General features: G+C 40.7%; 1 protein-coding gene across 1 annotated transcript; it reads right to left on the bottom strand.

The window, feature by feature from the left end:
* Nucleotides 1-266: 266 nt before the first annotated feature.
* Nucleotides 267-24,556, bottom strand: KCNG1 (potassium voltage-gated channel modifier subfamily G member 1). The gene is made up of 3 exons (XM_026664864.2): nt 24,280-24,556; nt 10,428-11,239; nt 267-4,924 (listed from the first exon to the last, which is right to left on the bottom strand). Exons 2-3 carry the CDS (start codon nt 11,187-11,189, stop codon nt 4,154-4,156), a joined length of 1,533 nt encoding a protein of 510 aa, XP_026520649.1. The 5' UTR covers nt 11,190-11,239; nt 24,280-24,556; the 3' UTR covers nt 267-4,153.
* Nucleotides 24,557-25,255: the final 699 nt, after the last annotated feature.

Below are 25,255 nucleotides of genomic sequence, written 5' to 3'. Positions count from 1 at the left end.
GTCCACCCGGGCTTAATTTTCACTTGCAGAAGCCTGCAGGAGGCCGTCATGGCTGAAAACGGAGCCTGGGAGAGCCACACATGGCCCTCCCGAGCTGTTTTTGCTGGCAGAGGCACTGTGGGCCAGTCCTTCGCTGTTTCCAGGGTGGCCCCGCAGGCCTGATCTAAGCACCCTGAAGGATGGATCAGGCCTGTGGAGTTTGATACCTCTTGTGCTAAGCAATCCAAAGGGAAAATGGGGCATAAGTACAAGACAATGAATAAAAATTAAAATCAAATATCCTTTTTATTAAATCAACTACAGCTTGAGTTGAAAATATACACTATGGCAACACACAAATGGATACAAGGTAATGAAACAAAACAGCAGCCTTTAATTGCTACTGATAAAAACTGATTTTTATGTGATGTCACATAATTCATGTTTCCATTTCACACTTACCTCAGTTTACCAGGTGGCAATTCTTAAGGCATGCTGTTGTAACTTCTAAAATAACATTGCTTTTTCATAGACGATACCTTGGCTCCAATGATATTCATTAAAAAAAAGAGGTGCTTTTTTATTTCTTAAAAACCTGGGCACATCAAGCTGCAGAAATTCATTCTTTTTAATAATCTTAATACAGCATTATAGACTTTGAAAATCAAATAAATTTCAATTCTGGTTAGATCTAATGTTAAATCTCCACAGTTGGAAGTGGGGATAATATGGGGCTTCAGTGCTAATGTTATGATTTTTGAGTCAGATACACAGTATGAATTTAGCATAAACCAGAGCATGCCAACTTTAAAGTTCTGAAAATAGGGGAAAAAAAGTAATTTCTTGCAGATTGATGAATGGTCATCTTTCAAAATGACAAGTAATTTAATTACAAGGTACAAGATCAAAACAAGCTAAACAACATTTTAGAAAATCCAGGCCTTTGCAGTTTTACAAGGGACAAACATTTGTCAACAGGACTTCATACCAAATTAACATGAGCAAGACTGCAGCCTTATTAGTAACTTCTGCTAGTGGTGCTCCATCTGTTGAGATAACAGAGGGGAGATGGTGACCTCCTGCTAAATAGCATCATCCAAGATAAATGATGGACTCATTAGAATGCCCCAGCTGTCAAGGTGCTGGTACATTCCTTCTTGCCCCATTTTTTACCAACTTCAATTAGTTTTGTGCCAGATTCTTGGCCTAAAAAGAAGTTTGCTTCTTTGGCAAATGACAATGGCATCTAGCATTGTGCAAAATGTGCCTTAATCCCAATTCATTCTGGATTCTGACTGTTGGCTAATTAAACTTGTGATTCTGTGTGCCTGAAAGCCCCAAAGACTTGAATAAGCAGACAAATGACTGGCTTGCAGGTTGTGCATCTGAAATATTGCAGAATATGTCAAATTCTTGCTGATGTAAATAAACAGGGAGAGACCAACCCACCTGGTTCTGATATGCATTGTAAATTAGTATTGTCTGTTCATATGCATCATGATTCCTATGCATCATAATGGTATCTGGTTCCTTGTCTTTCAGATTTGCATGCATTTCCATTTGAGGGCTTAATCTTCCATGTACATACCACAGAGCTAAAACCACAATATAAACCAGCACTTTCCTTCCACAACAAGAAATCAAGTTCATTTGGGAAATACAAATACTTTTGTCTGGACTATATTTTTTAGGAAAACATAATGTGTATTTTCTAAACTAATATATACATTTCTCCTACTTTCTTGTAATTTCTTCCACATACTCAGTTGTGGTTGTTCGTGCGTTCAAAAACAGATACGCCTACATCCATTTATGTATTTTAGAAAGACATATAAAATACATAACACTTAGAGAAAGTTGTGTACAAAAATAAATGTGAATTATAGAACAGTTTTTAAGAAGAAACGAGGAATAGAAAAATTGGATGGATGGTTAATAAGCTGTTATTAAGGGTGTTATTAATAGACTTTGAATTTACAAAGTTAATAAGAACTTTGTAAACTTTCTTGGAATTGTACATTGTAAGTGATCCACCACAGAAGAATAATTTTTTTTCAGGGTTCAGGCCCATCTGACCTTATTGTTCTTATTGTTGTAGATTCTCTAGTAAACTTCCCATCTTTGCCAAAATACAGTTTATCATCCATCCATTATAGTGCAACATCTTCTTCAGTACTAAAGTTGCTGATTAAAAAAATGGCAAAATTTTAGATCTTTTGTTAGTCTGGGTAGTAATTGTTACCTGCCTAGTTTGACAAAACTGCCCAAGAACTTTGTACCATGGTTCATTTTAATACTAATTTGTTCAATAAGTAATGATGGCTGCATTCACATAGAATACCAAAGCATAAATTATGGTTCTTAAGACAAAAATGATTGGCTCCATTGATCACATTAAGCCACAATATTATTACTTTATGCATCATGCATAAAACCAGCCCTAGGGCATCGGGTAGGCTATCTGAGCAGAAATAGTTTATTGAATGCAAAGTCTGCATTGCAAAGGCACATGTGATGAAGTCATGTGGATTTTGTCACTGGAACCATATCCAGCTTTAAGGGTAGGGGGTTTGGGGGGGCGTAGTGGAGAGGAAGAAAGTATTTTGCTTGTGGCCAAGTCATGCTACAGGTTTCACCAAGCACATAGTTTAATTCAGGCCAAGAAAAACTCTGTTTCACTTTATTGGAAAACAAGTCGTTCTATGCTGGTGTGCATTAAACCCAAATGAAAAAGCATATTGTCTAGGAAAGATCCTTAGCTGCTTTTTAGAGTTCTATATGTTTTGTTTATTTTGAAGCTTATTGTACTAGGAAAAGGCAAAGCAGGCAGCAGAAGCGGTTATGTCTTATTAATGGGAAACCCACTGAGTTTCAGAGTAGTCATCCTCCCTGCCTCTCTCTGTATAGATATGAAATGCTTCCAGTAATTATTACTTCTGCTCCTCTATGACAAGCTAACATTTTTGGTCACTAAGCTAGACTTGATATTTTCTTCTACCCATTTTTAAAAAAATACCCAACATCCATGAGATGATAGGTAGGAAAGTATAATATTTCAATGCACACTTGCTGGTTTTGCAAATTCCTACTTTTCCTTTGCTATGAACACTAGAGGGAACAGCCGGAAACAATTTCTGGGTACTCCAGCATAGTCCGTATCCAACAGACAGTGAATGAAAAACTCTTTAGTACACTCATTCATAGGCTGATGAGCATGAAGGGCACTGAAAGGTTTAATAGTTCCAACCAATCCAAGAGGAAATTGTGCAAATTGAAAACTAAGTTCCAGTGGCAGACATGATGGAACTTATAACTTGGTTATACAACATCTCTATGAAACACTTTTCCCCCTCTTGAAGGAAACAGAAAAAAAGTCTCCCATTTAAAAAAAAAACAGGCTGCAAATAATCGTGTGGCTGCTTAGGAACAAGCAGCCTTCTGCTCTTATTTAAATTATGCCTAAAAAAACGAGAGAGAGAGAGAGAGAGAACACTGTAAAATGATTTATTTGGATGATCTGTATCTGTTTAGTGGGTTCAGCGTTGGAAGCAAAGGATACTGGCAACTGAATGAGAGAATGAGATGATCTCTCTGCACTCTGGAGAAAACACCAACAATTTACTTAAAAAACAAAACAAAACAGAAGCTACTTTCTCTGTGAGTGCAACACAACCGTTCACTCCACTACAAACGATGGAGTTACACACCCAAGAAATTCATTTGGACCTCTGAAAGGTTAAAGTGTACGTGTCTTGACAGAAAGGAACAACAAAACTCAATTAACCAAATGACCAAACCGTTACATTCACCGTCGTTTTCTAAGGAAATGGCTCATTTCATTATATTACAAACGGAATATTTGCAGCCTGCATGTAACTCTATACTCTTCTCCTTCTGGCCAACAATTCTCATGTTCTTTTCTTTTTCAGATGGCTTTGTGATCTTACGAAGAAGTCCTTCCTCCTTTGTGGAGTCTGCCGAAAAGCAGTAATCTTATTTCAGGTCCTAATAATAGTGTGAATATGCATAATGGTTAAGTTCTCACTGTCATCACGGCTATAAGCCCTTTGCATGTTATTTGTGCAATAGGGTTCCCAAGTGCCTGCAGACGCAAATGCCAAGAGGAAAACTATTCCTGCTTCCCAGCAACAGGCAGACGTAGAAACTTCCGTTATCAGACATTGTCTCTGGTCTCTGAAGACATATTCGGAAATACGTCGCTCCCTTGCGATGCGTTGCTTAACTGGGATTTGGTTTTCATTAAGAACTGTGCCCTCCTGTACATAATTCTCTCTTGCTCTTGCTTTAGCTCAATGTATGAACGGGAAAAGGTGTGGAAGATGGAAGTGACAGGAAAGGCCATGAGAAGGATGCCACTCAAGATGCTGCTCAGGGCCACCACCTGGCCTGGGATGCTTCTGGGTACCATATCACCATAGCCCACTGTTGTCATAGTGATGACTGCCCACCAATAGCAAGCAGGGATACTGGTGAACTCCTGAGAGTCGGCCATCTCATTTTCAATCAAATACAAGAGGGGAGCAAAAAGTGCAATGGCTACACAAAGGAACAGTAGCAACAGTCCAAATTCACGTGTGCACCTACGAGCCGTAAGTCCCAGGGTCTGCAGGCCTAATGAATGCCTGGCGAGCCGCATGACATAGAGAATCCTCAAGGCACGGAGTATACGGAGCACCAGGCCTACCTTGTCTAGGTAGATGTTGCCAGAGCTTGGCTTTTTATTACTACTCACTGAAGCACTGTCCAGTAGTAAAGTGATATAATAGGGCAGGATGGCAACTATATCGATTAATGTCAGAGGGTGCCGCAGAAATATAAATTTGCTTGGTGCCTGGATGAATCTCAAAATGAACTCCAAGGAAAACCATCCGACGCAAATGGATTCCACAATGAAAATGTTGTAGCACATCTGAGAACACTCGCCCTGGAGTAGGAGGGAAGGTTACACTGTATGAGCATCATGTCAATTGGCAAATGTCACAGAAACAGTTCACAAAGAACAGAAAAATTATTCAACTGCCACAAACCAAAGCATACTTAGGTCAGTGGAGTGACAATTATTTCTTACATGGTCAGTGGAAAAAAACACGATAGCAAATTTGACTGTTACAAAAATGAGGGACATACGACAAATCTCCTCCCTCCCTTCCCTTTAGCAGAATGGGTGGCCAGGCAACCTATAATATAAGGCAGGAATTACAAGAAGAGATGTAAAAGGGTTTGAATATTATCTCTACATAGGCAACTTGCTCTTAAAACAAAGCAGTTGCTAGAATTCTTTCTTTTTACTTTTCTTCAATGAACATTACATACCAGCAAGATTGTCTGATGGTCTCTGTAGTAAGAGAAGCAGTTCATGTGATCATATTTTCCAGAAGTTCATCATGAATTTAAAACAATCTGTCTTCCAAAAGGCAGTTTAGAATACAACAAAAATTCAAACAATGAAATCACCCTGCCTTATTTATTTATTTTATTATATTCTCAACAAATGACTCTACAGTGATTTTTCCATTATAAAATAGCATTAACTGGGGATAGAGAATCTAGTATTTCCAATAAATGCAGTAATGTTATATGACATCTTTGCTACAGGGCGTTTTATGATATAGAGACTCTTAACAATCTTTTTGTGGTTTTGTCCAATTCAGATAGAATTGTTTGGATGTTTTCCCCATTTAATTTTCCTGGTACCCCTGGAATGAGTGTTTAATTACTCAGAAAATAATTACAATCCAAGACCTTACTTTTTTATGAGACCACTTGAGCTACACCCTTTCAAGAAAATTTACTACACACTAGCTTACTCCTTACTGTAATTTAGCCACACTATGTGTAATTAAAAATCTTGTACATTTTTTTCCTGCATATCCATATCTCCGTTCCCTCATTTCCAATCCCCATCTATTGGGAATTACATTAAAAATTTCCCTGGAAACCAGTCACAAGAGACAAAATAAACAACTGAGTCTAGCCAGAAATATCCAGCACCAACATGAGCAAAAAATGTTAGAGTACATGCTGAATTGTAATGCAGTATGAAGAAAGTACAATGCATCAGTTATAGAAGTTAAAACTGTATCAATTAGGTTATAAAAGTTAAGACTGTATCAATTAGGTCATCCTTCATTTTACTATATCAGTAACTTTGTGACATATTAAGCTAGGAGAAAGTGACAAGCACAAACTCACAATTCAAAATTCTTTTTCTTTTTCCAAATTCTTGTTGATGTTACATTGTCTGAATTCCTATAGCAGCATTTATTAATGGAAAATACATTAAGCAACCTTGGTATGTTAATGTTTACTAAACCTACTGTTTCCAACACTCTTGTATATAATATTGAGTGTGAAATATGAAAATGCTTTCAGGCAAATTTATATTGATGGATAGAAGCAAACTCTTCATTCTGTTTTTAAGGTTGCATTAAAAGAGCTGCTTTAAAAAAGCAGTTCTGAATGAACTCATCAGGATGCATGTAGGCCAGCAGTGTCAAACTCACGTCATCACAGCAGCGTCACATGACATATCGTGACTTTCCCCCCCTTCGCTAAATCGGGTGTGGGTGTGGCCAGCACGTGCTGCATCTGGTCCGTGGGCCGCGAGTTTGAAATCCCTGATATAGGCTTTGCTTTGGCCTTGCTCTTCTATTAAATGCTTCAAAAGAGCCCCAGCATTTCAAGTGAAGATTCCTACATTGTGGCTGAATGGCAATTAGGTACCTCTATTATCAACACCCAGGGACGCGGTGGCTAAGACGCTGAGCTTGTCGATCAGAAAGATCAGCAGTTTGGCGGTTCAAATCCCTTGTGCTGCGTAACAGAGTGAGCTCCTGTTACTTGTCCCAGCTTCTGCCAACCTAGCAGTTCGAAAGCATGTAAAAATGCAAGTAGAAAAATAGGGACCACTTTGGTGGGAAGGTAACAGCATTCCATGCACATTCAGCGTTTAGTCATGCCGGCCACATGACCACAGAGATGTCTTCAGACAGCACTGGCTCTTCAGCTTTGTAACAGAGATGAGCACTGCCGCCTAGAGCCAGAAGTGTCTAGCACATATGTGCGAGGGGAATCTTTACCTTATTATCAACACACCTTAACCAAGGTGAGAGATGTGAAGCAAAAGTGGAAACCAAGACTCAATTCAAAAGAAGTACATTCCTCAGGGAAGTGGGGGGAGAAAAGGTCAGTGTCAACCATGAAGCTGGCCTGGCTGAAACCATCTTGGTAGCTTCAGTATTGCCACACTGGAGCGAGGGATAGAGAGGGGGGGGGATTAGAGATAGTTGGGCTTGTGTAGTCAAAATAAAATACTTTCTCAAGACTTTCTCCTGGGAACAAAGGACATTCTCATACCTGGCCGAGGGAAGGAGAGGTGATGTCACCGGACCAGCGGATGCTACAGTGATTGAGCCATATGACTGATTATTTGGGGTTGAGGAATTTTTTTTTTTTAATTAAGTGAAAACCAGCAGTGGGATCCTGTTTGACTACTGGTTCGGTGATTTGTGCGCACAGGCACGCATGTAGGTTTCCCCACACCAGCTGAGGCCTGCGGTGCCAATCAGCTGACAGGATAAAGAAGAGAAAAGCACAGGGGCAGGTGGGAGGGACGATCCTGCTATTTCTCTTCTTTCCTCCTCTCAACTGATCATCGGTGGCTTTTTTCTCTTCTCTCAGCTGATGTTGGAGGCTTTTTTCTTTTACTACCGGTTCGGTGGAACCGGTCCGAACCAGTAGCATACCACCACTGGTGAAAATCAAGAGGCTCCTCAGAGTTGGTTTTCACCACATATGTGCCAATTTGATATTTCCAATAAAGCTATTCTTTGAGGAATTTACCTGCCTCAGAGTTCTTGCTTGCAATGGCTCTATTGCTTGGAACCTTGATAGTCAGCCCAACACAGAAATGCACGTATTGTAAATCTATCCTCATTCATCTAATACAGTGGTTCCCAACCTTTTTTTCGCCCTGCACCCCTAAAGAAATTTCACTCGAACCGCGCACCCCCTGAAATAAATAATAAATAAAAATGCCAACATATAACCAATATCCTATTATTTACCTGGACTTTTCTCGCACCCCCTGGAATATCGTCTCGCACCCGCAGGGGGTGTGAGCACCCCAGGTTGGGAACCCCTGATCTAATAGATACCTTTAGTCCTTGACGTACAACAGTTCATTTAGTGACTGTTTGAAGTTACAACGGCACTGGAAAAAGTGAGTTATGCCTATTTTTCCACACTTAACACTGTTGTAGCATTCCCACAGTCATGTGATCAAAATTCAGACACTTTGCAACTGACTCATATTTATGATGGTTGCACCGTCCCAGGGTCATGTGGTCCCCTTTTGAGACCTTCTGACAAGCCCAATCAATGGGGAAGCCAGATTCACTTTACTAGCTTAACAACTACAGTGATTCACTTAACAACTGCAACAAGGAAGGTTATAAAATTGGGCAAAATTCACCTGTCTCGCTTAGCAACAGAAATTTTGGGTTCAATTGTAGTCAGAAGTTGAGGACTACCTGTACAGCTATCCATTTTGCTGTGAGTTCTTGTGTCCCTATTATTTGGCCACTTGTCGGGTAAGATTGGGGAAAAAAATAAGGAAGAGTCAGTCCTTGACTTACAACAGTTCATTTAGTGACCATTCAAAGTTAAAACAGCAGTGAAAAAAAATGACTTATGACCATTTTTCACACTTAACACCTTTGTAGCATCTCCACGCTCATGTGATTAGAATCCAGATGTTTGGAATTGGTTCATACTTATGACCAATGCTGTATCCCAAAGTCATGTGATTCCCTTTTGCGACCTTCTGACAAGAAAAATCAATGGGGAAGCCAGATTCACTCAACAATCGTATTATTGACTTAAGAACTGCAGTGATTTAACTGCTACAACTGTGGCAAGAAAGCACATAAAATGGGGCAAAACTCACTTAGCAAATGTCTCAGTTCAGAAATTTTGGGAATCAATGGTGGTCGTAAGTTGAGGACTACCTCTATTTCCTAGTGTGCCGTTTTGGGGGTGGGGAGGCAGCTGCAAGGACACCTTTTGTCTCATCTGGTACAGAATAGCAGGGGAGACTAATTATGCAAAGAATATTACCTCAGCTTACCAAAACATATCTTTTTTCCGTTTAATACTAAAACTCAAGTACTTGCACACAAAGTTCTCAAAGCTTTCTTAATTTCACATCCTCCAGGATGCTTGAAGTGGTGGAAACAAAAAGAGGGGATTTCCACGCCCCCCCCCTTCTCATGGCTTTCAAAAATGTCTATGGGCCCTTCCTATGCTGGTGCTGATCTTTGGGTCCCCAAAATGCCTGGATCATGGGGATTGCACGAGGACACGCAAGAAAACGTGACCAAGACCTGTATCTGCCAGTCACTAGTTTCTCACTGACAGCAGTGGCTTCCTGGGATTATCTCCTTCCTAGAGGCAAAATGCTATGTCCCTACTCCCTGTTTTCTTCCCCATTATGAGGAACTAGGATGGGACATCTTTTGCCATTCTTCAGTGCACAGTGGCCTGTTTTCATCTCTCCTCCCTTCCCAAAAACCACAGTGAAGAAAGAATATGGCCTCTTCTATCGGCTGGAAGGACACCTGCAGAACTCTTTAGGAGCACGAAGTACACCAGAATAACAGAGTTGGAAGGGGCTTTGGAGGTCATCTAGTCCAACCCCTTGCTCAAGCGGGAGACTCTATACCATTTCTCCCAAGTGGCTGTTCAGTCTCTTCTTAAAAGCCTCCAGTGATGGAACACCCAGAACTTCTGATGGCAAGCTGTTCCACTGGTTGATTGTTTTATCAGAAAATTTATCCTTATTTCTAGGCTGAATCTCTCCTTGATCAGTTTCCATCCCTTGTCCCTTGTCTGCCTTTCAGGTGCTTTCGAAAATAGGTTGTCCCCCTCCTTTCTGTGACAGCACCCCCCTTTCTGTGACAGTCCTTCTCTTCATTAGACTAGCCATGCACTGTAACCATTCTTCATATGTTTTAGCTTCCAGGCCCCTAATCATCTTCGTTACTCTCCTCTGCGCTCTTTCCAAGGTTTCTCCATCATTCTTATAGTGTGGTGACCAAAACCAGATTCAATATTCCAGGTGTGGCCTTACTAAGGCTTTATACAGTATTAATACCTCATGTGATCTTGATTATATCCCGCCGTTAATGCAATTTAGGATTGCATTGGCTTTTTTTGGCTGCTGCTACACACATGCTGGCTCATATTTAACTGATTGTCTGCTAGGAATTCAAAATCCCTCTCAGTTACTATGACCAAAATGGTCATTTGCACAAAAAGCTGACCAAAAGAGTAAGCTACATTTTTATTCCCCTCAAAGAGAATTAATTCCAGATTAGATAATTTCAGATACTTCCCCCTCCACACACACACACATGCAGACAACTTACTCGTTCCTCTTCTTCTCGTAACCCAGGCATGGTGCTGATAGATAGATTAACTGCTGTGACTGTCACAAAGAGGACTGATAAACAGGCAAACACTTTCCCAGGGATCCCTGACTGAGGCTTCTCCACCATGTCCTGTAACTTTTTCATGCACAGGCTGGCTTTTGTCTCTGTTGCTGTTGCTTCAGAAGGGTTTTCACAGTCCACAAACTCATCCTCTATTTCGTTCATTTCGGCAAATTCCTCCATCTTCTGGAGGTATCTCCTCTTGCAGCACCACTCTAGGCTGTCCTCCTCGATGCCCCAGTAAAGCAGCTCTTCTTGGAAGGAGAGGGCGCATACTTCCCTCAAGAGCCGGAGCTTCCCTGCCCGCAGAAAAGTCAAGATGGTCCTAAACGCTCCCGGGTTGCGATCGAAGAAGAACTCATTGCAAGTCACATCGTAATCGTCACAAATATTGAGGATGTCGTCAAAATTGTTGCAGAATTTCAGCTGTCCCAAGCGAGTCATGGGGAACTCGTCCAGAGTGGTCCAGGGAAGCAAGTATTTAAAGCCACCCACGTTAATGATGATGTGGTGCTTCCTTTCTTCCGGGTGAACGCTTTCGTAGAGGTCTTTGCCAGGGTGAAGACGCTTGGCTCTTTGGTAGAAGACGCCTTTCAGAGTTTCCCTTTCGGCAAAGAAAGGGTGGTTGAAGGAGACATCTGAAGCACAGCTGAGGGCACTGAAGTCGTAGTCTGAATTTTCTCCTGGGAGAAGAGTCATCTTGATCACCAGCTTACTTCACATCACTTTAGGGCTCCTGTTACAAATTCCTATGGTGAAGGGAGGAAAACCAAATATTAGTTCATGTGTGTATCTCATACAGTATTGACTATTGGAGGAGGGGTGGGGATAATTTGCATGGGATTTGCACCACAACGGAAGAACAAAAAAAAAAAAAAAAATTAAACAATGGAAACAGCTTACTATTGGGAAATTTCTACATCCTCCTTCCAGTTTATTATTGTTGCTTACCGAAATCTCGCAAGGCCTCATGTAAATATCATGAAGATTCATGAGATTTCAGTTATTTTTATTGTTTTATTTGGAGTTCATGGATACTTTGGGGGAATATTATGGGAACTTTGGCACTGCCATTGAAATCTGGCACAACACTGATGCATGCATAGTATAAAATGGAAATAATTTATAGAAGTAAAAGAAGTCCCTTGCAGACTTTACTCCAGTAGTTGTTGTTGGGGGCTGAGCTCATCTCACTTTCAAGGCCATTTAGCCAGCACTGTCTGAAGACATTTCTGTGGTCATGTGGCCAGCAGGATATTGTGGAATGCTCTACTTTCCCACTGAAATGGTACCTATTTATTTACTCGCATTTGCATGCTTTCGAACTGCTAGGTTGGTGAGAGCTGGGGTGACGATGGGAGCTCACCCTTTCATGTGGCCCTCGGGTTTCAAACCTGGGCTGCTGGCTTTTAAGCTGACAAGCTCAGTGTCTTAAGCACTGAGCCACTGTGCCACTCCAATACAGGAATATGAAGATAACATTATGTAAAATGTTTGATATGGGAATGGATCTAGGAGAAAAAAAGAATGTTGGAAAAATAGCAAATATATTCTGGAGTCAACTCTACATTCTTGATGGAACATCTCTTATAAGATGTAATCTGGGGCTGTACCAGGCAGATGCCAGGATAGGAGAGTAACTAATAGCACCTAGAAGAGGGATGTCACTAATGAATCTTGTTTCTAGATTTACAGCCCATAATTGATGTTATAATGAATGAAGTCACTAATGCCGGCTCATTAATAATATATGATTATATTACTCATTAATTCTTGCTAGGTTCACTGTCTGGGGGAGAAGTCCCTTTGCAGAATGCTTTCCCTCAATCACACAATCTCTTATGGTGAAATTTATTGTGTAGTACTGTACAATAATCAAGGTATGGTGTTATTTCCCACTCTACAATTTTCTGGGTGCAGAAACTAATTCTATGGGGGGGGGGGGGATCCAGGACAGTGTGCTATTGGTACTAAAACAATGAATTGATCATGGTGGTGCACCAAGGTTATTCAAATTCTGTGATCGGTATACTTCCTCCTATTTAAGTAAAGCTACATACAGCAAGTTGGCTTTTTAAAACATTTTGCAAATCTTATTAAGATACATCATTTGTACTGCCTGTCATGAGAAGGGAGAGGAATACCGATTGACCCTTAGAAATCTCATTTAGTGATTCTTCCGACATTTTACTTAGTGTTGCTTCCATAATTTAAAACAGATCTCTGCAAAAGTACTAATTTTTAATGTAACCAAAGATTATTAAAAAGATAAACTGTGTGGTTATTAACATATCCTGTAGCTGTTCTGTACAAGCACAGAATTACAGACTTTTATGAACATTATTGGGAAATATAAAAGACAGGACATGCTATTTGAAAGATGCTTATTAATTTTTCAGGTTTGCAGATTAGCCTTGGCCTTATCATTTCTTCAAACTGGTGGCTAGGTGAAAGAACCAATTTTTCCTGGTGTTCCATCTTGCTGGCATTTTCTTCTGAAAGAAACATATGATTCTTATCTCCACTAGCTTCTAAATGAGCATTTGAAGTATTTTCCTTCTTGATCTGTACTTTTATGAGAATGTTTCTTGGATCTGAGGTACTTTCCCCCTGTTTTCTATTGGGCTGCTTTCCATGCAACAATACTTCTTTAAAGTATATTTATAAGGCAGTCACCTATAACAGGTAACAGGACCAAGCTGACCTTGGCTGATCCCTTATGTTGACCACGTCCAACTTAGAACTGCAAGTTAATCTTGGAAGTTGAAAAAACAAGACAATGACAAAACTATTTCAGGACAATTTTTATAGTCATCCAAATCATGGTTGTCCCAAGGATGCTTTTTCAAAAGGCAACTCGTTTTTGTTTTTCCTTGAAGACGTTTCGCTTCGCTTCCAAGAAGCTTCTTCTGATCTGAACTTCTTCAAAACTGAAGAAGCTTCTTGGATGAGAAGCAAAACATCTTTGAGGAAAAAAAGCAAAGTCCAATTGCCTTTTGAAAAAGCACATTTGGGACATATTTCAGAACAACTGGCAATAAAACTGCATGGATGTTGATGCAGTTAAGGCTATCCAAAACTTTAAAAGGGTGATTCTATCCAACAAAGATAGAATGGAAAGTGGGAATGACCTGGGTAGACAAGGAGAGTTGCAGACTGGACAACCAGCATGTAAAAGATATCCCATCCTACTTAAGTATAGATGGCATAGAATCCTTTCAGAAGGGAGAGTAAAAGGAAAGGAGACGAGAAACACTTTCAGTCTTGCAGGATTCTGTTAATGTAACAGAATAAAGTACATCTGTTTGTGTTTCTTGTCTGGACTACTTTTTTCCCCCCATAAGGCTTTTTATTTTTAAATATACATCAATATTATTGCATGGACAATGTGGCATCTGTCATTCATTTGGTACAAAAATAATATTGATACAAATGAAAATTACTACATTAATCAAACTTACGTAGTTCTAATGTTATTATACATATTTGTGGAACATAGTTCTTCATTCTTCAGTTATTCAATATTTGTAACATCCTTCTAATAGTAGTAACATTATTTTTGAGCATACTTGGTAACACCCTTTTTCAAAATCCGATCTTAACCTCTACCGTCCATTTTAAATGTGTTATGCAAAAATATGTATATTCCCCCAATTCCTAATTTCTTAATCTATTCTAATTCTTAGTACAGCCAATCTTGTTTTTAAAAAAGATCCATCATCTCTCATCCTCTTGGAAGTTTTCTCTTTTTAACTCGCCTCCCATGCTCCTCCCTTGGATCCTTATCTACATCTTTTGTATTCAAACCAACCATTATTTCCATCTCCACTATTTTTTTGATGCCAGTCCACCTGTGAGTCCACCAAATCCTCTTTTTTCCAAAAATATCTTTCGATTTATACAGTTCCATTTTTCTACCTCCTAATATATATTCTCCCAACTTTATTATCTCCTTCTTTTTTCCTTGTTCGATTTGCTGTGTAGTCTGTTCTTCTCATCCTCTAAGCTTCCAGTTATCTCCCTTGTTTCCTGGATTTTATTATCTTGATTCATTATTCTTTGTTGCGCATTTTCAGTCTTTCCAGTTATGTCGTGTAGTAAATCTTTTATCTCCCTGAAATTCCCCATCATAGTGTCGTAAAAACTTTGAAGCATCAACATAGTTTCTTTTTGAAGTGCCTCCAATTCTTCCTGATGAGCCATCTTGCCTTGTTTTAAAAAGTCCAAATATTACTCAATGTTCTGTCTATAATCTGTCACCGCTTTGTCTGGACTACCTTGCAGGGCTAACAAAACCCCCGAATTACTTCACCAAAGCAGATTTATGAATCAAAATGAGAACTCGCTTTGAAGCGATAAATGAAATTTGGGAAGTCAGAAATGTTTAGGGTATTACTGCTCCTTTGGAGATTCTTAATGGAGAATGTCGGGGATATGATGGGTTCTGTGATATCTACTGAGGTGGCCTGCCCAAGAGTTTAACCATTTGTTCAAAGCCTCTGCTCATTAGAGCTCTTGGGGGGAGGGTAGCAAAGAAGGTACTAGTTAGAAACCAGGATACTGTGGTTTCTAGTTCTGCATTAGACATGATGCCAGCAAAGCAGTGGCAAATCGTTCTCCAAAAATGTTTCCAAAAAACTAGAGGGACTCATCTCTATCAGTACTGAGTTGAGAACAGAACAATAACATTGAAAAGGACTTTTGGGGTCTTCTAAACCAACTCTTTGCACAGGCAAGAGAGCTTACACAGGGGTGGGATCCTACCAGAATAACAACCGGTTCGCTGAGCGCACGCTTTGCACATTGTTGAAAAATCACCAGCTCCGGCAAGCATTCATCTTCGCCTGCTGACACGCGGCACTCAGCTGTGCTGTGCAAAGCAGCTGAGGTGGAAAAAGCAGGGAATAAAGCACAGCCTACAGCGCGGGTGGGACGAACAGAAGACCAGAGAAGATCGTTGCAGTGAACCGGTTCAGTCTCAGCTGCTCTTCGGAGTTACCGCTTCAGCAGAACCGTGACGAACTGGTAGAATCCCACCCCTGACTGTACACCATTACTGACAAGTGGCTGTCCAGTCTCCAGTGATGGAGCACCCACAACTTCTAAAGTCAAGCTGTTCCACCGGTTAATTGGGAAATTAACTGTTGGGAAATTTCTCCTTAGTTCTAGATTGCTTTTCGTCTTGATTAGTTTCTGTCCATTTTTCTTGTCTTGCCTTCTGGATACTAGGTTGACCTCCACTTCTTTCTGGCATCCCCTCACTGTTATGTCAGCCCTAGTCCCTCTTTTCACTAGGCTAGACAAACCCAATTCCTGCAACTGTTCTTCATATGTTTTAGCCTCTAGCCCCCTAATCATCTATATTGCTGGCTTTTTTGGCTGCTGCTGCACACTGCTGGCTCATATTTAATATTTTTAACATATTTATAGTAATATTTTTAACAACAAAGCTAACCTTATTTTGGGTATTATTTATTTTATCTTTTTTTTTTAAATGAGGCCGACTATAAACCTTAACTGTGCTTTCTGGGTGCTTATACAATGTTATATTTCCATGTCCATCTTCTCAACACATGGGAGCTCAGTTCGATTTCAATTCTGGGTTGATTTAAGACTCTTGATAATTAAGTGAATGGATGTTCTTACAAGCAATGTCCCGTATGTTTCATGCTCTAAAAATAGCAATTGGGTGGAAAGGTTACCAATGATGCACTCTCTATGGTTTGTTTGTAGCAGTGCAGCTCACTGGGCAATTTTGTTTCTGATAACTCTCCTAATTTTGTATATACGGCCAGGAAGTCCACAATCCAATGTAATCAATTCTGCCAATGAGGAGTCAATGCAAAGTTTGCCTTGGACTTTGAAGAAACAGCATAGATAAAGAATTGATGCTTCTGAATCTTGGTGTTAAGAGTGAGCTTCTGAAAAAGCAAACGATGTATAATGAAACAAATCAATCCAAAATTTTCACTTGAAGCAGAATCAGAATAGAGCTGGAAGGGACCTTGGAGGTCTTCTAGTCCAGCCCCTGCTCAAGCAGGAGATCCCATACCATTTCAGACAAGCAACTGTCCAGTCTCTCTTTAAAACTCCCCAGTGATGACGCACCCACAACTTCTGAAGGCAAACTGTTCCACTGGTTAATTTTCCTCATTTTAAGAAGTTTCTCCTTAATTCCAGGTTGCTTCTCTCCTTTATTACTTTCCATCCATTTTTTCTCGCACACATAACCAAAGTCCAGTTATTCTATTTTGAACCCCTTAAAATCTGAAGCTGTTGCACTGGGTTTTTTTTTTTTTAAATCATTTCTGCCAATTTTCTCTCTGAAGGTTGATGGGGATATATTTTAAAATGATATTGTAATAAAACCCTTGAAAATTTTCAAAACAAACTTAGCAGTTTTAAAGTCTTTGGCTGGGTCTACCATTTTTGCTACTTTTAGCCTCATTTGCTAAAAATGAAGCCGCTTCAGACATGTTGAAGTTTTCCCATCATAGCCTATATCTTTTTTTAAAAAAAAACACCTGAATCTTGAAGGCAGGCAACTAAATCAGGAGGATACTGAATCCCAGATCCCAAACTTGAATAGAGCCATGCTCTTGAAGCACCAGCTTCCAGTGGGAATCAGATCAGGGTTGAGTCATCCAGGCCTATCCTGCTTAATTTGAGGATATATTTACTATGAAGATAAAAGACCCTGAAACACAGCATATAGATTTCTTAAATAAGTACATTAAAATAGTAACATACTCAAAAACAGCAAAGATATTTTTTTAAAAGACCAGAAGCCATATGTGAATATTTTGCTGGAAAAAAGAAGAAGAGAAGATTGAATTGATGACTTATAGATTTGGGATTTAGAAGGATTAAGGAGGGAGACAAAAAAAAGTTGGCAATTACTCAATAAAAAGAAGGTTTTTTTCCCCGTTTTCTGTTTTTTATTTTTATTTTCATTTTTTTATACTTTTATTGTACTGTAAAATTCTAGTAAAATATTAAAAAAAGAAACAAGTAATATTCTCAACCTTTGCATGTTTGTCAACATCATTTGGAAATGGTGCAGAATAACCAAGCAATTGACCAAATAGGGTCCTTCGTGTTATTAATAAGATAATGTATTATGTATGAATATACATTCCCTATTTGTTAAAATTTGCTGCCTATCTTACTGTGGGGCTACTCTACGCAGCTTACAAAATGCCTACATATTACATATAGCATGAAGGCACTATTTGCCATGCATCTCTTGTTACTTGTCAGTTTTTAGGTATACTTGACATTCGACTTAAGATTAGTTTGTGGAAGAGATCCAAAAAAGTAAAGTCCCGAAACCCTGTAACATGCAGAGTTGCTTCCAGTTCAGCTATGACCTTTCTTTTCTCTCAAAACCAGCAAGAATTCTGTTCGAGTGCCATTTAAACTTAATGAATCAAGAATTCCTGGTGTGAGGTAGGTCAGCAAGAATGAGGACATATATTTATAGCTAATTAATATTTGAAGATAGTACTGCATTGTCTCTTGACCTTACTATACTCCAATGTTTTTCTGATTTTGTCTCTGGGACGCTCTCCAGCTTTGTCCAACCTCTTGTGGTCAATATTTTTAGCATCCTTCTTACAAAGTGGCATCTTAAACTGGTTACAGGACGAAGAGCGGTTACAGGAACTGGGTGTGGCTAGTCTAGTGAAGAAAAAGATCAGGGAAGATATGCTAGCAGTCTTCCAATATTTGAGGGGCTGCCACAGAGAGGAGGAAGGGGTCAAGCTATTTTCTAAAGCTCCTGTAGGCCAGATAAGGAATAATGGATGGAAACTGAAGGAGAGATTTAACCTGGAAATAAGGAGAAACTTTCTGACAGTGAGAACAGTCAACCAATGGAACAGCTTGCCCTCGGAAGTCGTGGGGGCGCCATCACTTGAAACTTTCAAGAAGAGATTGGACTGCCATTTGTCAGAAATGGTGTAGGGTCTCCCACTTGGGCGGGGGGTTGGACTAGATGACCTACAAGGCCCCTTCTAACTCTGGTTATCTGTTATCTGGTTACTGGTCCTGGTGGCCTGGCCAAGGTGGAAGAGAGGTAGAGGGGTGTTTTACAGTGGAGAGAGCAAGAGATGGGGTGATATGAGATGCATATTTCTATTATGGCAGGAAGTAAATGAATGTTGTGGGATAGACATTGGGCCAGTCTTAGAGTCTGCTAGAACTGAGGAAGTTCTCCCTCCACCCCATCTTTTCTGTCCTTCTGTCCATGGTTCACAGCCTGCTTTGCTCCTTGGTCCACAGACCAACTCTTGAGGGAGTATTTTTCTCTCTGTATCACGCTGCCAAATTTTAACAGAATAGGTTCTTAACAAAATTTAGAAAGCACAATTGTATCTGGTACTTGGATGTAGTAACTCTTTTGAAGAAAATGTTTCATTTATTTTCCTGTCTCCACTCAGGATTAGCAAAGGCTCTAACTCTGCTAAGTAAACCTCTTTGCTGATTTTCCAGACATGTCCAACATTTTTTTTTTTTTTTAGTAAAAATATGGTAGTGTTTTACTACCAAAATGTTCCAGGTGTTCTTTCTAGTTCCTGATCTAGCCTACCACTCAGATGGGTCCCAACCAGCACAAATCCAAACCTAATTCAGTTTTTCCAAAGACAGCCAGGATTGGCTAGATAGGAGAAAGAAATGGCAAATCCATAATCCTGCAAGAAAATTCTATGAATATAATCATTAGGAATTTAGCTCAAAGTCCCTATTTTGATATTACTTCTACACTTGATTTTATTTGTGGCTACTGTCCTATCCACTGCATCTTTTCTAGGAAGCAATACATCTGTTTTTTTAAAAAAATAATGTCTTTTATGGTATGAACAACATGGTTTGATCTACATAGTGAACATATTCCTTCAAGAAAAAGATGCAGGATCCAGGTACCATTGGATAGCTGTTTTACTGCTTCCTATTGATTTTTAATTTCTCAAGGTTCACCAGGCCTTCACTTTGAAAACAAAGAAAGGGGCAAAACTGGAGACAAAAATCAGCTTCTCGCCACCTTCCTTCTGATGGTTTAGCTCCAATCTTGTGCAGGAACAAAGTGATGATATAGATCAACCAAGCATAGACATTTGGGGATGGAGAAATGCTACAAAAGTTTCTGAAGCACTAACCAAAAATAAGGGAAATTGGCAGACCCTAGCCAAGCGTGGTTTGCTGGAGTCCGTATCCTAGATTAGCTTGGTTAATATTAAGCCATATTTACTAAGTCATTACTCCCTTCATATGATGAATAACCGAATTGTGAAATGGTCAATTTCTTTCATCCCGGTTGGCAGTACTCATCCATATTTAGCCAGTGGGATATATGTTTATGTGTGAAAAAGGATGGCTGGAGTTTCCCTTGACACCATCTGGAGGAACAGTTGCCAGGATCTCTCTCTCTCTCTCTACATATTACCATTACTAGCTTGTGTTTTCATGAGGGAAAGGACAAAAGTTCTCCAGGACATTGATATTCTGACCTCTATCCTCTAAGAGTCTTGATCAAATTACATAGGAAGAACTGGCCATCCGTCACAAACAAACACCAACATGTAGCTTCCAATCTTTGCCACCTTGTTCAAATGAAGGTTTCTCTGGGTTCACCGTGAATTCTATCTGACAAAAGGAGGAGGCTTTTGTGGAATGAAAGTTAGACAAGCAAAGGATCTTTACAGGCTTCAAGTAAAAAGGGGTAACTTCTAGGTCAGCTTGCAGATATTATGTGCTGAGACTGGACAGAGCTTTGTGAAAATAGATAAGACAATTTCTGTGCTATCCTGCTGAGAAATAAATAAGTAAAAACGTGCTTCACATTTTGCAGCCTCTGTCCAGCAGCTAGCAGAAGATGTTTATAGAGCAGTATGATGATATAGATCGATCAGGTTCACAAACTATATTTAAGACCTAATGGCTGTTTTTACCATGCCTGATAAATTTGATTACTTCCTTAGGGCCTTAATTGGGAAATCACAGCCCCTTTGCTTGGTGGGAGACCATACATTATACAAGTCCAGGAAATATGTCTGATCAGTAATTCATTTAGACATCTTTTGCAAACCCAGCTTTAATGTATGGGAGCTTTCTCTTAACCTGGGACTCTCTATCTGAGCTGGATCCCAAATACTCTTTTCTTTAGCCATGATATCCAGAAGATTGGAACTACAGCCCAGCCCAGGTGGAGGATGCCAACTTAAGGAAACCTGACGTTCAATAACTATTTATGACTTTGGGGAAAAAGTACTACTGAATGATGCTCATGTTCCATTCCGTGCTATAACATCTTTGTCGTTACGTATGCAAAAGAATGGGTGACATACAGACACCTATTAAAACCATCAAGTTGAAAAATATACAGAATACAATCCAATATACGTCAAATTAAGTTAAATCCAACAGGATTACTTATTTTTCAGTAAGTATGCACTGAATTGGGCAATATATCTCCTAAGCAACTGAACTCATTTTGGGTAATAAAAGGGAAAAAAAGCCCCGCCCTCACTATATTCACAAAATAAAATTTAGGAAGCTGTATGATTAGTTCTCTCTCTGCCAGAAGCAGGAAGACCTTGTCAAGCTAAATGGAACAGAGATTTTTGTCCTTCTCAAAGGAGGGAACAAAAGCAGCAACTTCAGTGTTAAAATGCCACTTTGGATTGTTTCTCTCCACCCCCACCCACCCCCCCTTGCAAATTTCCTCTGCAGCAATTCTGATTTCTGCAATGCATCTCTGATGTAATCAGTGATCCTGTGAAAAGAACTTGCTACCATTTTGTGTTGCAGGCAACTGCAGAGCAGTTTCTTGGATGAAAATGATAATGTGCTATAAAAGGCTATAAACCATGAAAGTCTGAGTAGACTTCTGAGGGCTGGGAAAGCTTAAATGCCATTTATTATTCCTCCCTATAGTAAAATGTGCTCACGTCCCAACGTAATGAATGGCCTTTCCAAAAAAGACATTACTGTGAGAAATTAAAAGTACTTTGTCGTTTTTATGGAAGAAATAGCTGCTGACAGCTGAAAGTTGTAATGCCCTCATGCAACTTCCACAGGCCAGAATCTCTGGACATCAGTTGTGATCAGAAGAGTGGAAGGCACTGAGTAGCTAGTGGAAACAAATGCTAGATTAATCATTATCGCTGATCCAGTCTTTCTCTCCCCCCCCATCTACTTTAAAGCAATATAGCAAAGCAAAGCTCAACATTTCAAACGATTTATCTCAACTGCATAAACAAAGATAGCACTTCTTTGACAAGCTTTCTCCACTATCTCTGTTGGGATAGTGAGAAGTCAAATCCAACACACAGAGAAGGCATTGTGTCATAAAAAGCCTTAAAAACCAGCTAGAGAGATATTACGTACCTGTCATGCAACATACTTTCCAGGTTCTGATTTGCTAGTTTTAAAACCCATATAATGTTAAACTTTAGCTCTGTGCTGATAAAAGTGAGTTATGAAAGCCCTAGCAAAAATGAGAGCAGTGGCATATCTGCGTTTTCACCAACTTAAGACACGAATGTTGCTTAATGACTTAACTTGTAGCTATTAAGTTGTCTAATTTTATCCCAAGGAATCTAGGGAAAGCAATCCAGAAATTCAATACTATGTCGAAGTCTTCTATTTAAAACAGAAAACAATAAACCAACCTCAGGCCCTAAGTACTGAAAAGTTAACTTGTTTTTTACAGAGCAGAATTGCGCAAATAAATCTATTCCCAATTAATTCTATCTATAGAGTTGCCCTTGCTGAGAGAAGATGAAATAGGGATAAAGAAGCAATCTATAGTATGAAGTAAACAGAAGAACTGATACCACTCTATAAAGCCTTAGTAAGAGTACTGCATCCAGTTTTGTTCACCACATTATAAAAAAGATGTTAAGACTCTAGAAAAAGTACAGAGAAGAGCAACCAGAATGATTAGGGGACTGGAGACTAAAACATACAATGAACGGTTGCAGGAACTGGGCTTGGCTAATCTAGTAAAGAGCAGGACCAGGGGAGACATGATAGCAGTCTTCCAATATTTGAGGGACTGTCACAGGGAGGAAGGGGTCAAGCTATTTTCTAAAGGCCAGACAAGGAATAATGGATGGAAACTGAACAAGGAGAGATTTAACCTGCAAATAAGGAGAAACTTTCTGACTGAGAACAATCAACCAATGGAACTGCTTTCCCTCAGAAGTTGTGGGACCTTCATCACTTGAGACTTTCAAGAAGAGATTGGACTGCCATTTGTCAGAAATGGTGTAGGGTCTCCCGCTTGGGCGAGGGGATTGGACTAGATGACCTACAAGGTCCCTTCCAACTCTGATTATCTGTTATCTGTTACTGACTTCATCAGGAATGCATTTCAATTGCTTGTCCTTTGCAGCATTTTCTGCTGCAGTCTCCTTGATTTTCCTCATGGCTATAATGCATCTGAAAACTGTTTGTTCCCTTGATCTTGATTGTATCCCTCTGTTAATACAATTTAGGATTGCATTAGCTTTTTTGGCTGCTGCTGTACACCGCTGGCTCATATTTAACTGGTTGTCCACTAGGACTCCAAGATCCCTCTCACAGTTACTGCTATTGAGTAAGCAGAAAGAAACTCATTTAGAATAAATGAAAGTAATAATAAATGCATTTCTTTCTTAAAACTATTAATCAGGGGTTATTATGGTGAAAACTTAACTTATCCCTATCCCACAGTTCAAACTGGGAGAACGGGGCATATAAGGAGAAGAGAAAAAAGTGGGGGAAGCAATGACAACTGTCCAGAAGAAATCACAGCCTGAAAATGAAATAAATTCTGCTACTATTTGAACGTATTTTAGCAAAACAATCGAACTGCTTTGATTTATTGGGAGAGCCAGTATCACACAAAAGTGAACTTTCTACATACAGAATACAAGAAAAACATTAAATACTGCTCCATGCAACCAAAGCATCTCATGTTCTACAAGTTAGCCCAAACAACCATGTTGGAGTTATGGGGTTGTAGATTAGGATAATTGGTATGTCACAGGTGAAAGTGAAAAAGAAAAGGAGGTCCCGCAAAACGGAAGGTACAGTTCCAGACACCTCACTAGGAAATGGGATTTACCGTAGCCTGGAATCAACAGAACCAGATTAATTCCCCCCCCCTCCCCACCGCAATAAGCATGTAAAGGATGAGGAAAGGAGGAAAGTATTTAAAAATGAAACTGCCCCAAAAGAGGGACTGGGAAGAGAGAAATAGACGGTTACGGCAATAACAGGAATACATGCACACACATACACCCATACGCATCAGAGCTTCTCCAGCTTCCAGGCTCGAATTAAGTAGAAATGGTGCACTGAGCGAAGAAACCATTGCTGCAATAGCACGCACTATCCGTGAATCCGAATTCGATCAAGACTCTTTCCTTAGGCTCCCGGTTCCAAAAGAAAAACTAGTCCTGCAAGTGAAAACTTGGCATTTGCAAAACCAAGTTGCGAGAGGGTGCGGGGTGGTGGTGGTGGCGGTGAGAGAGAAAGAAGGAAAGCCCCACGCGCACCAACCCTTTCCCCTTCTCCAGAACCAGACAAGGAAGCTGCTATGGCATATCTGCATTAAATTGCCGGAGGCGCATAGTTTCATTCTTTCTGGAACCGATGAAGTTGCAAACGGGGCGTCTCGTTTCGGGACGCTGCAGAAAAGTTTCGCCAGCAAGTTGCCCGGCAAGTTTCGACTGAACAGGTAGCACAGGATCGCCCCTGGAAGGGAAGAGGAGGAAAAGAGGCACAAACCACGCATACTTACTTGCCGCCGTAGCAGCAGCTCCGGGTCTCCGGACTGAGAGCAGCAGGTGAAGAAAAGAGCCGGGCAGCCGGCAGCGAGGGATCGCGCGCGAACCCGGCAGAAGCACCGCGGCCGAGAGCGCAGAAGTGAGCCGCGGCTACGGGGCTCCGCCCGCGGGACCTGCCTTGCTGCTGCCCTGGGCGCGGAGAGCGCGCGCTCATGGTAACGGAGGCTCAGTCAGCCACCCGGGCAAAACCGGAGCTGGTGCCGAGGCCTGAGCTCGGCTCTCACGCCCGACAGGCGGAGCGGCCGTCGAAGAAAGCGGGACGCGCCCCGCACACGCAACGGCCGCGGGCAGAACCCTCCCCGCTCACACGTGCCGCGGCGACAGCGGAGCGCACCGCACTCTGCGTGCAACAGGCTCTCAGACGCGCCGCCTCCAACAAGTACTCCGACAGCCAGGCGTCCCTCCCCGCCGCCCCGCCAAGGCCGCGTACACTTTTCTCGAGGCGAATTCAAGGAACCAGCGCGGGCTTGTTACATCCAGACGTTTCCAACGGGAGCCAGGACGTAAGAAGTGGCCGTGCACATAACGTCGGCGGCAAGAGGTTCAAAAGCAACTCTGGCGGGAAAAGGGCTTGCAACTTCCTCGGTTTGAGTATCTCTTTTCTCCCACTTTTGCCGCGTTTTCACCCCGCGGGCTCTGCGCTTCCTTGCAGTTATAAGCTTACGCAAACGCGCGCATCAATCCACACCACGGTGGAATGACGTGCCTTTGGTGTTTAAAATACACTTTTTTTTCCCCGATGGGGAGTTTGTCAGTTCCGTGAAATAGAAGGTGACAGTGCAGTAAACACGGATTTTGCCAAGAACGATCTGCACGTGGGGAACGGCTGTGGTAGCAGATGCGTGGCTTTTCACATTCGCCAGGAGCCAATGGGGAAAATGTAGTCAGTGGTGTGGGTGAACGATGCTCAAAAATCATTAATGCCCTTTC

Source organism: Notechis scutatus, chromosome 3, assembly GCF_049901735.1.
Source record: "Notechis scutatus isolate UNSWTSFEM ecotype Mainland chromosome 3, rNotScu1.2, whole genome shotgun sequence".
Taxonomy (NCBI): Eukaryota; Metazoa; Chordata; class Lepidosauria; order Squamata; family Elapidae; genus Notechis; species Notechis scutatus.
Note: the sequence above shows the minus strand (reverse complement) of the source record. Positions and strands in the feature narration are given on the sequence as shown.

Excerpts from the sequence above, each read along its gene's own strand:
- KCNG1 (XM_026664864.2), bottom strand. The coding sequence starts at position 11,189 with ATGACTCTTCTCCCAGGAGAAAATTCAGACTACGACTTCAGTGCCCTC. Across the intron at positions 4,925-10,427 it reads TACGAGAAGAAGAGGAACGA|GGCGAGTGTTCTCAGATGTG; the intron begins GTAAGTTGTCTG and ends CTCCTACTCCAG.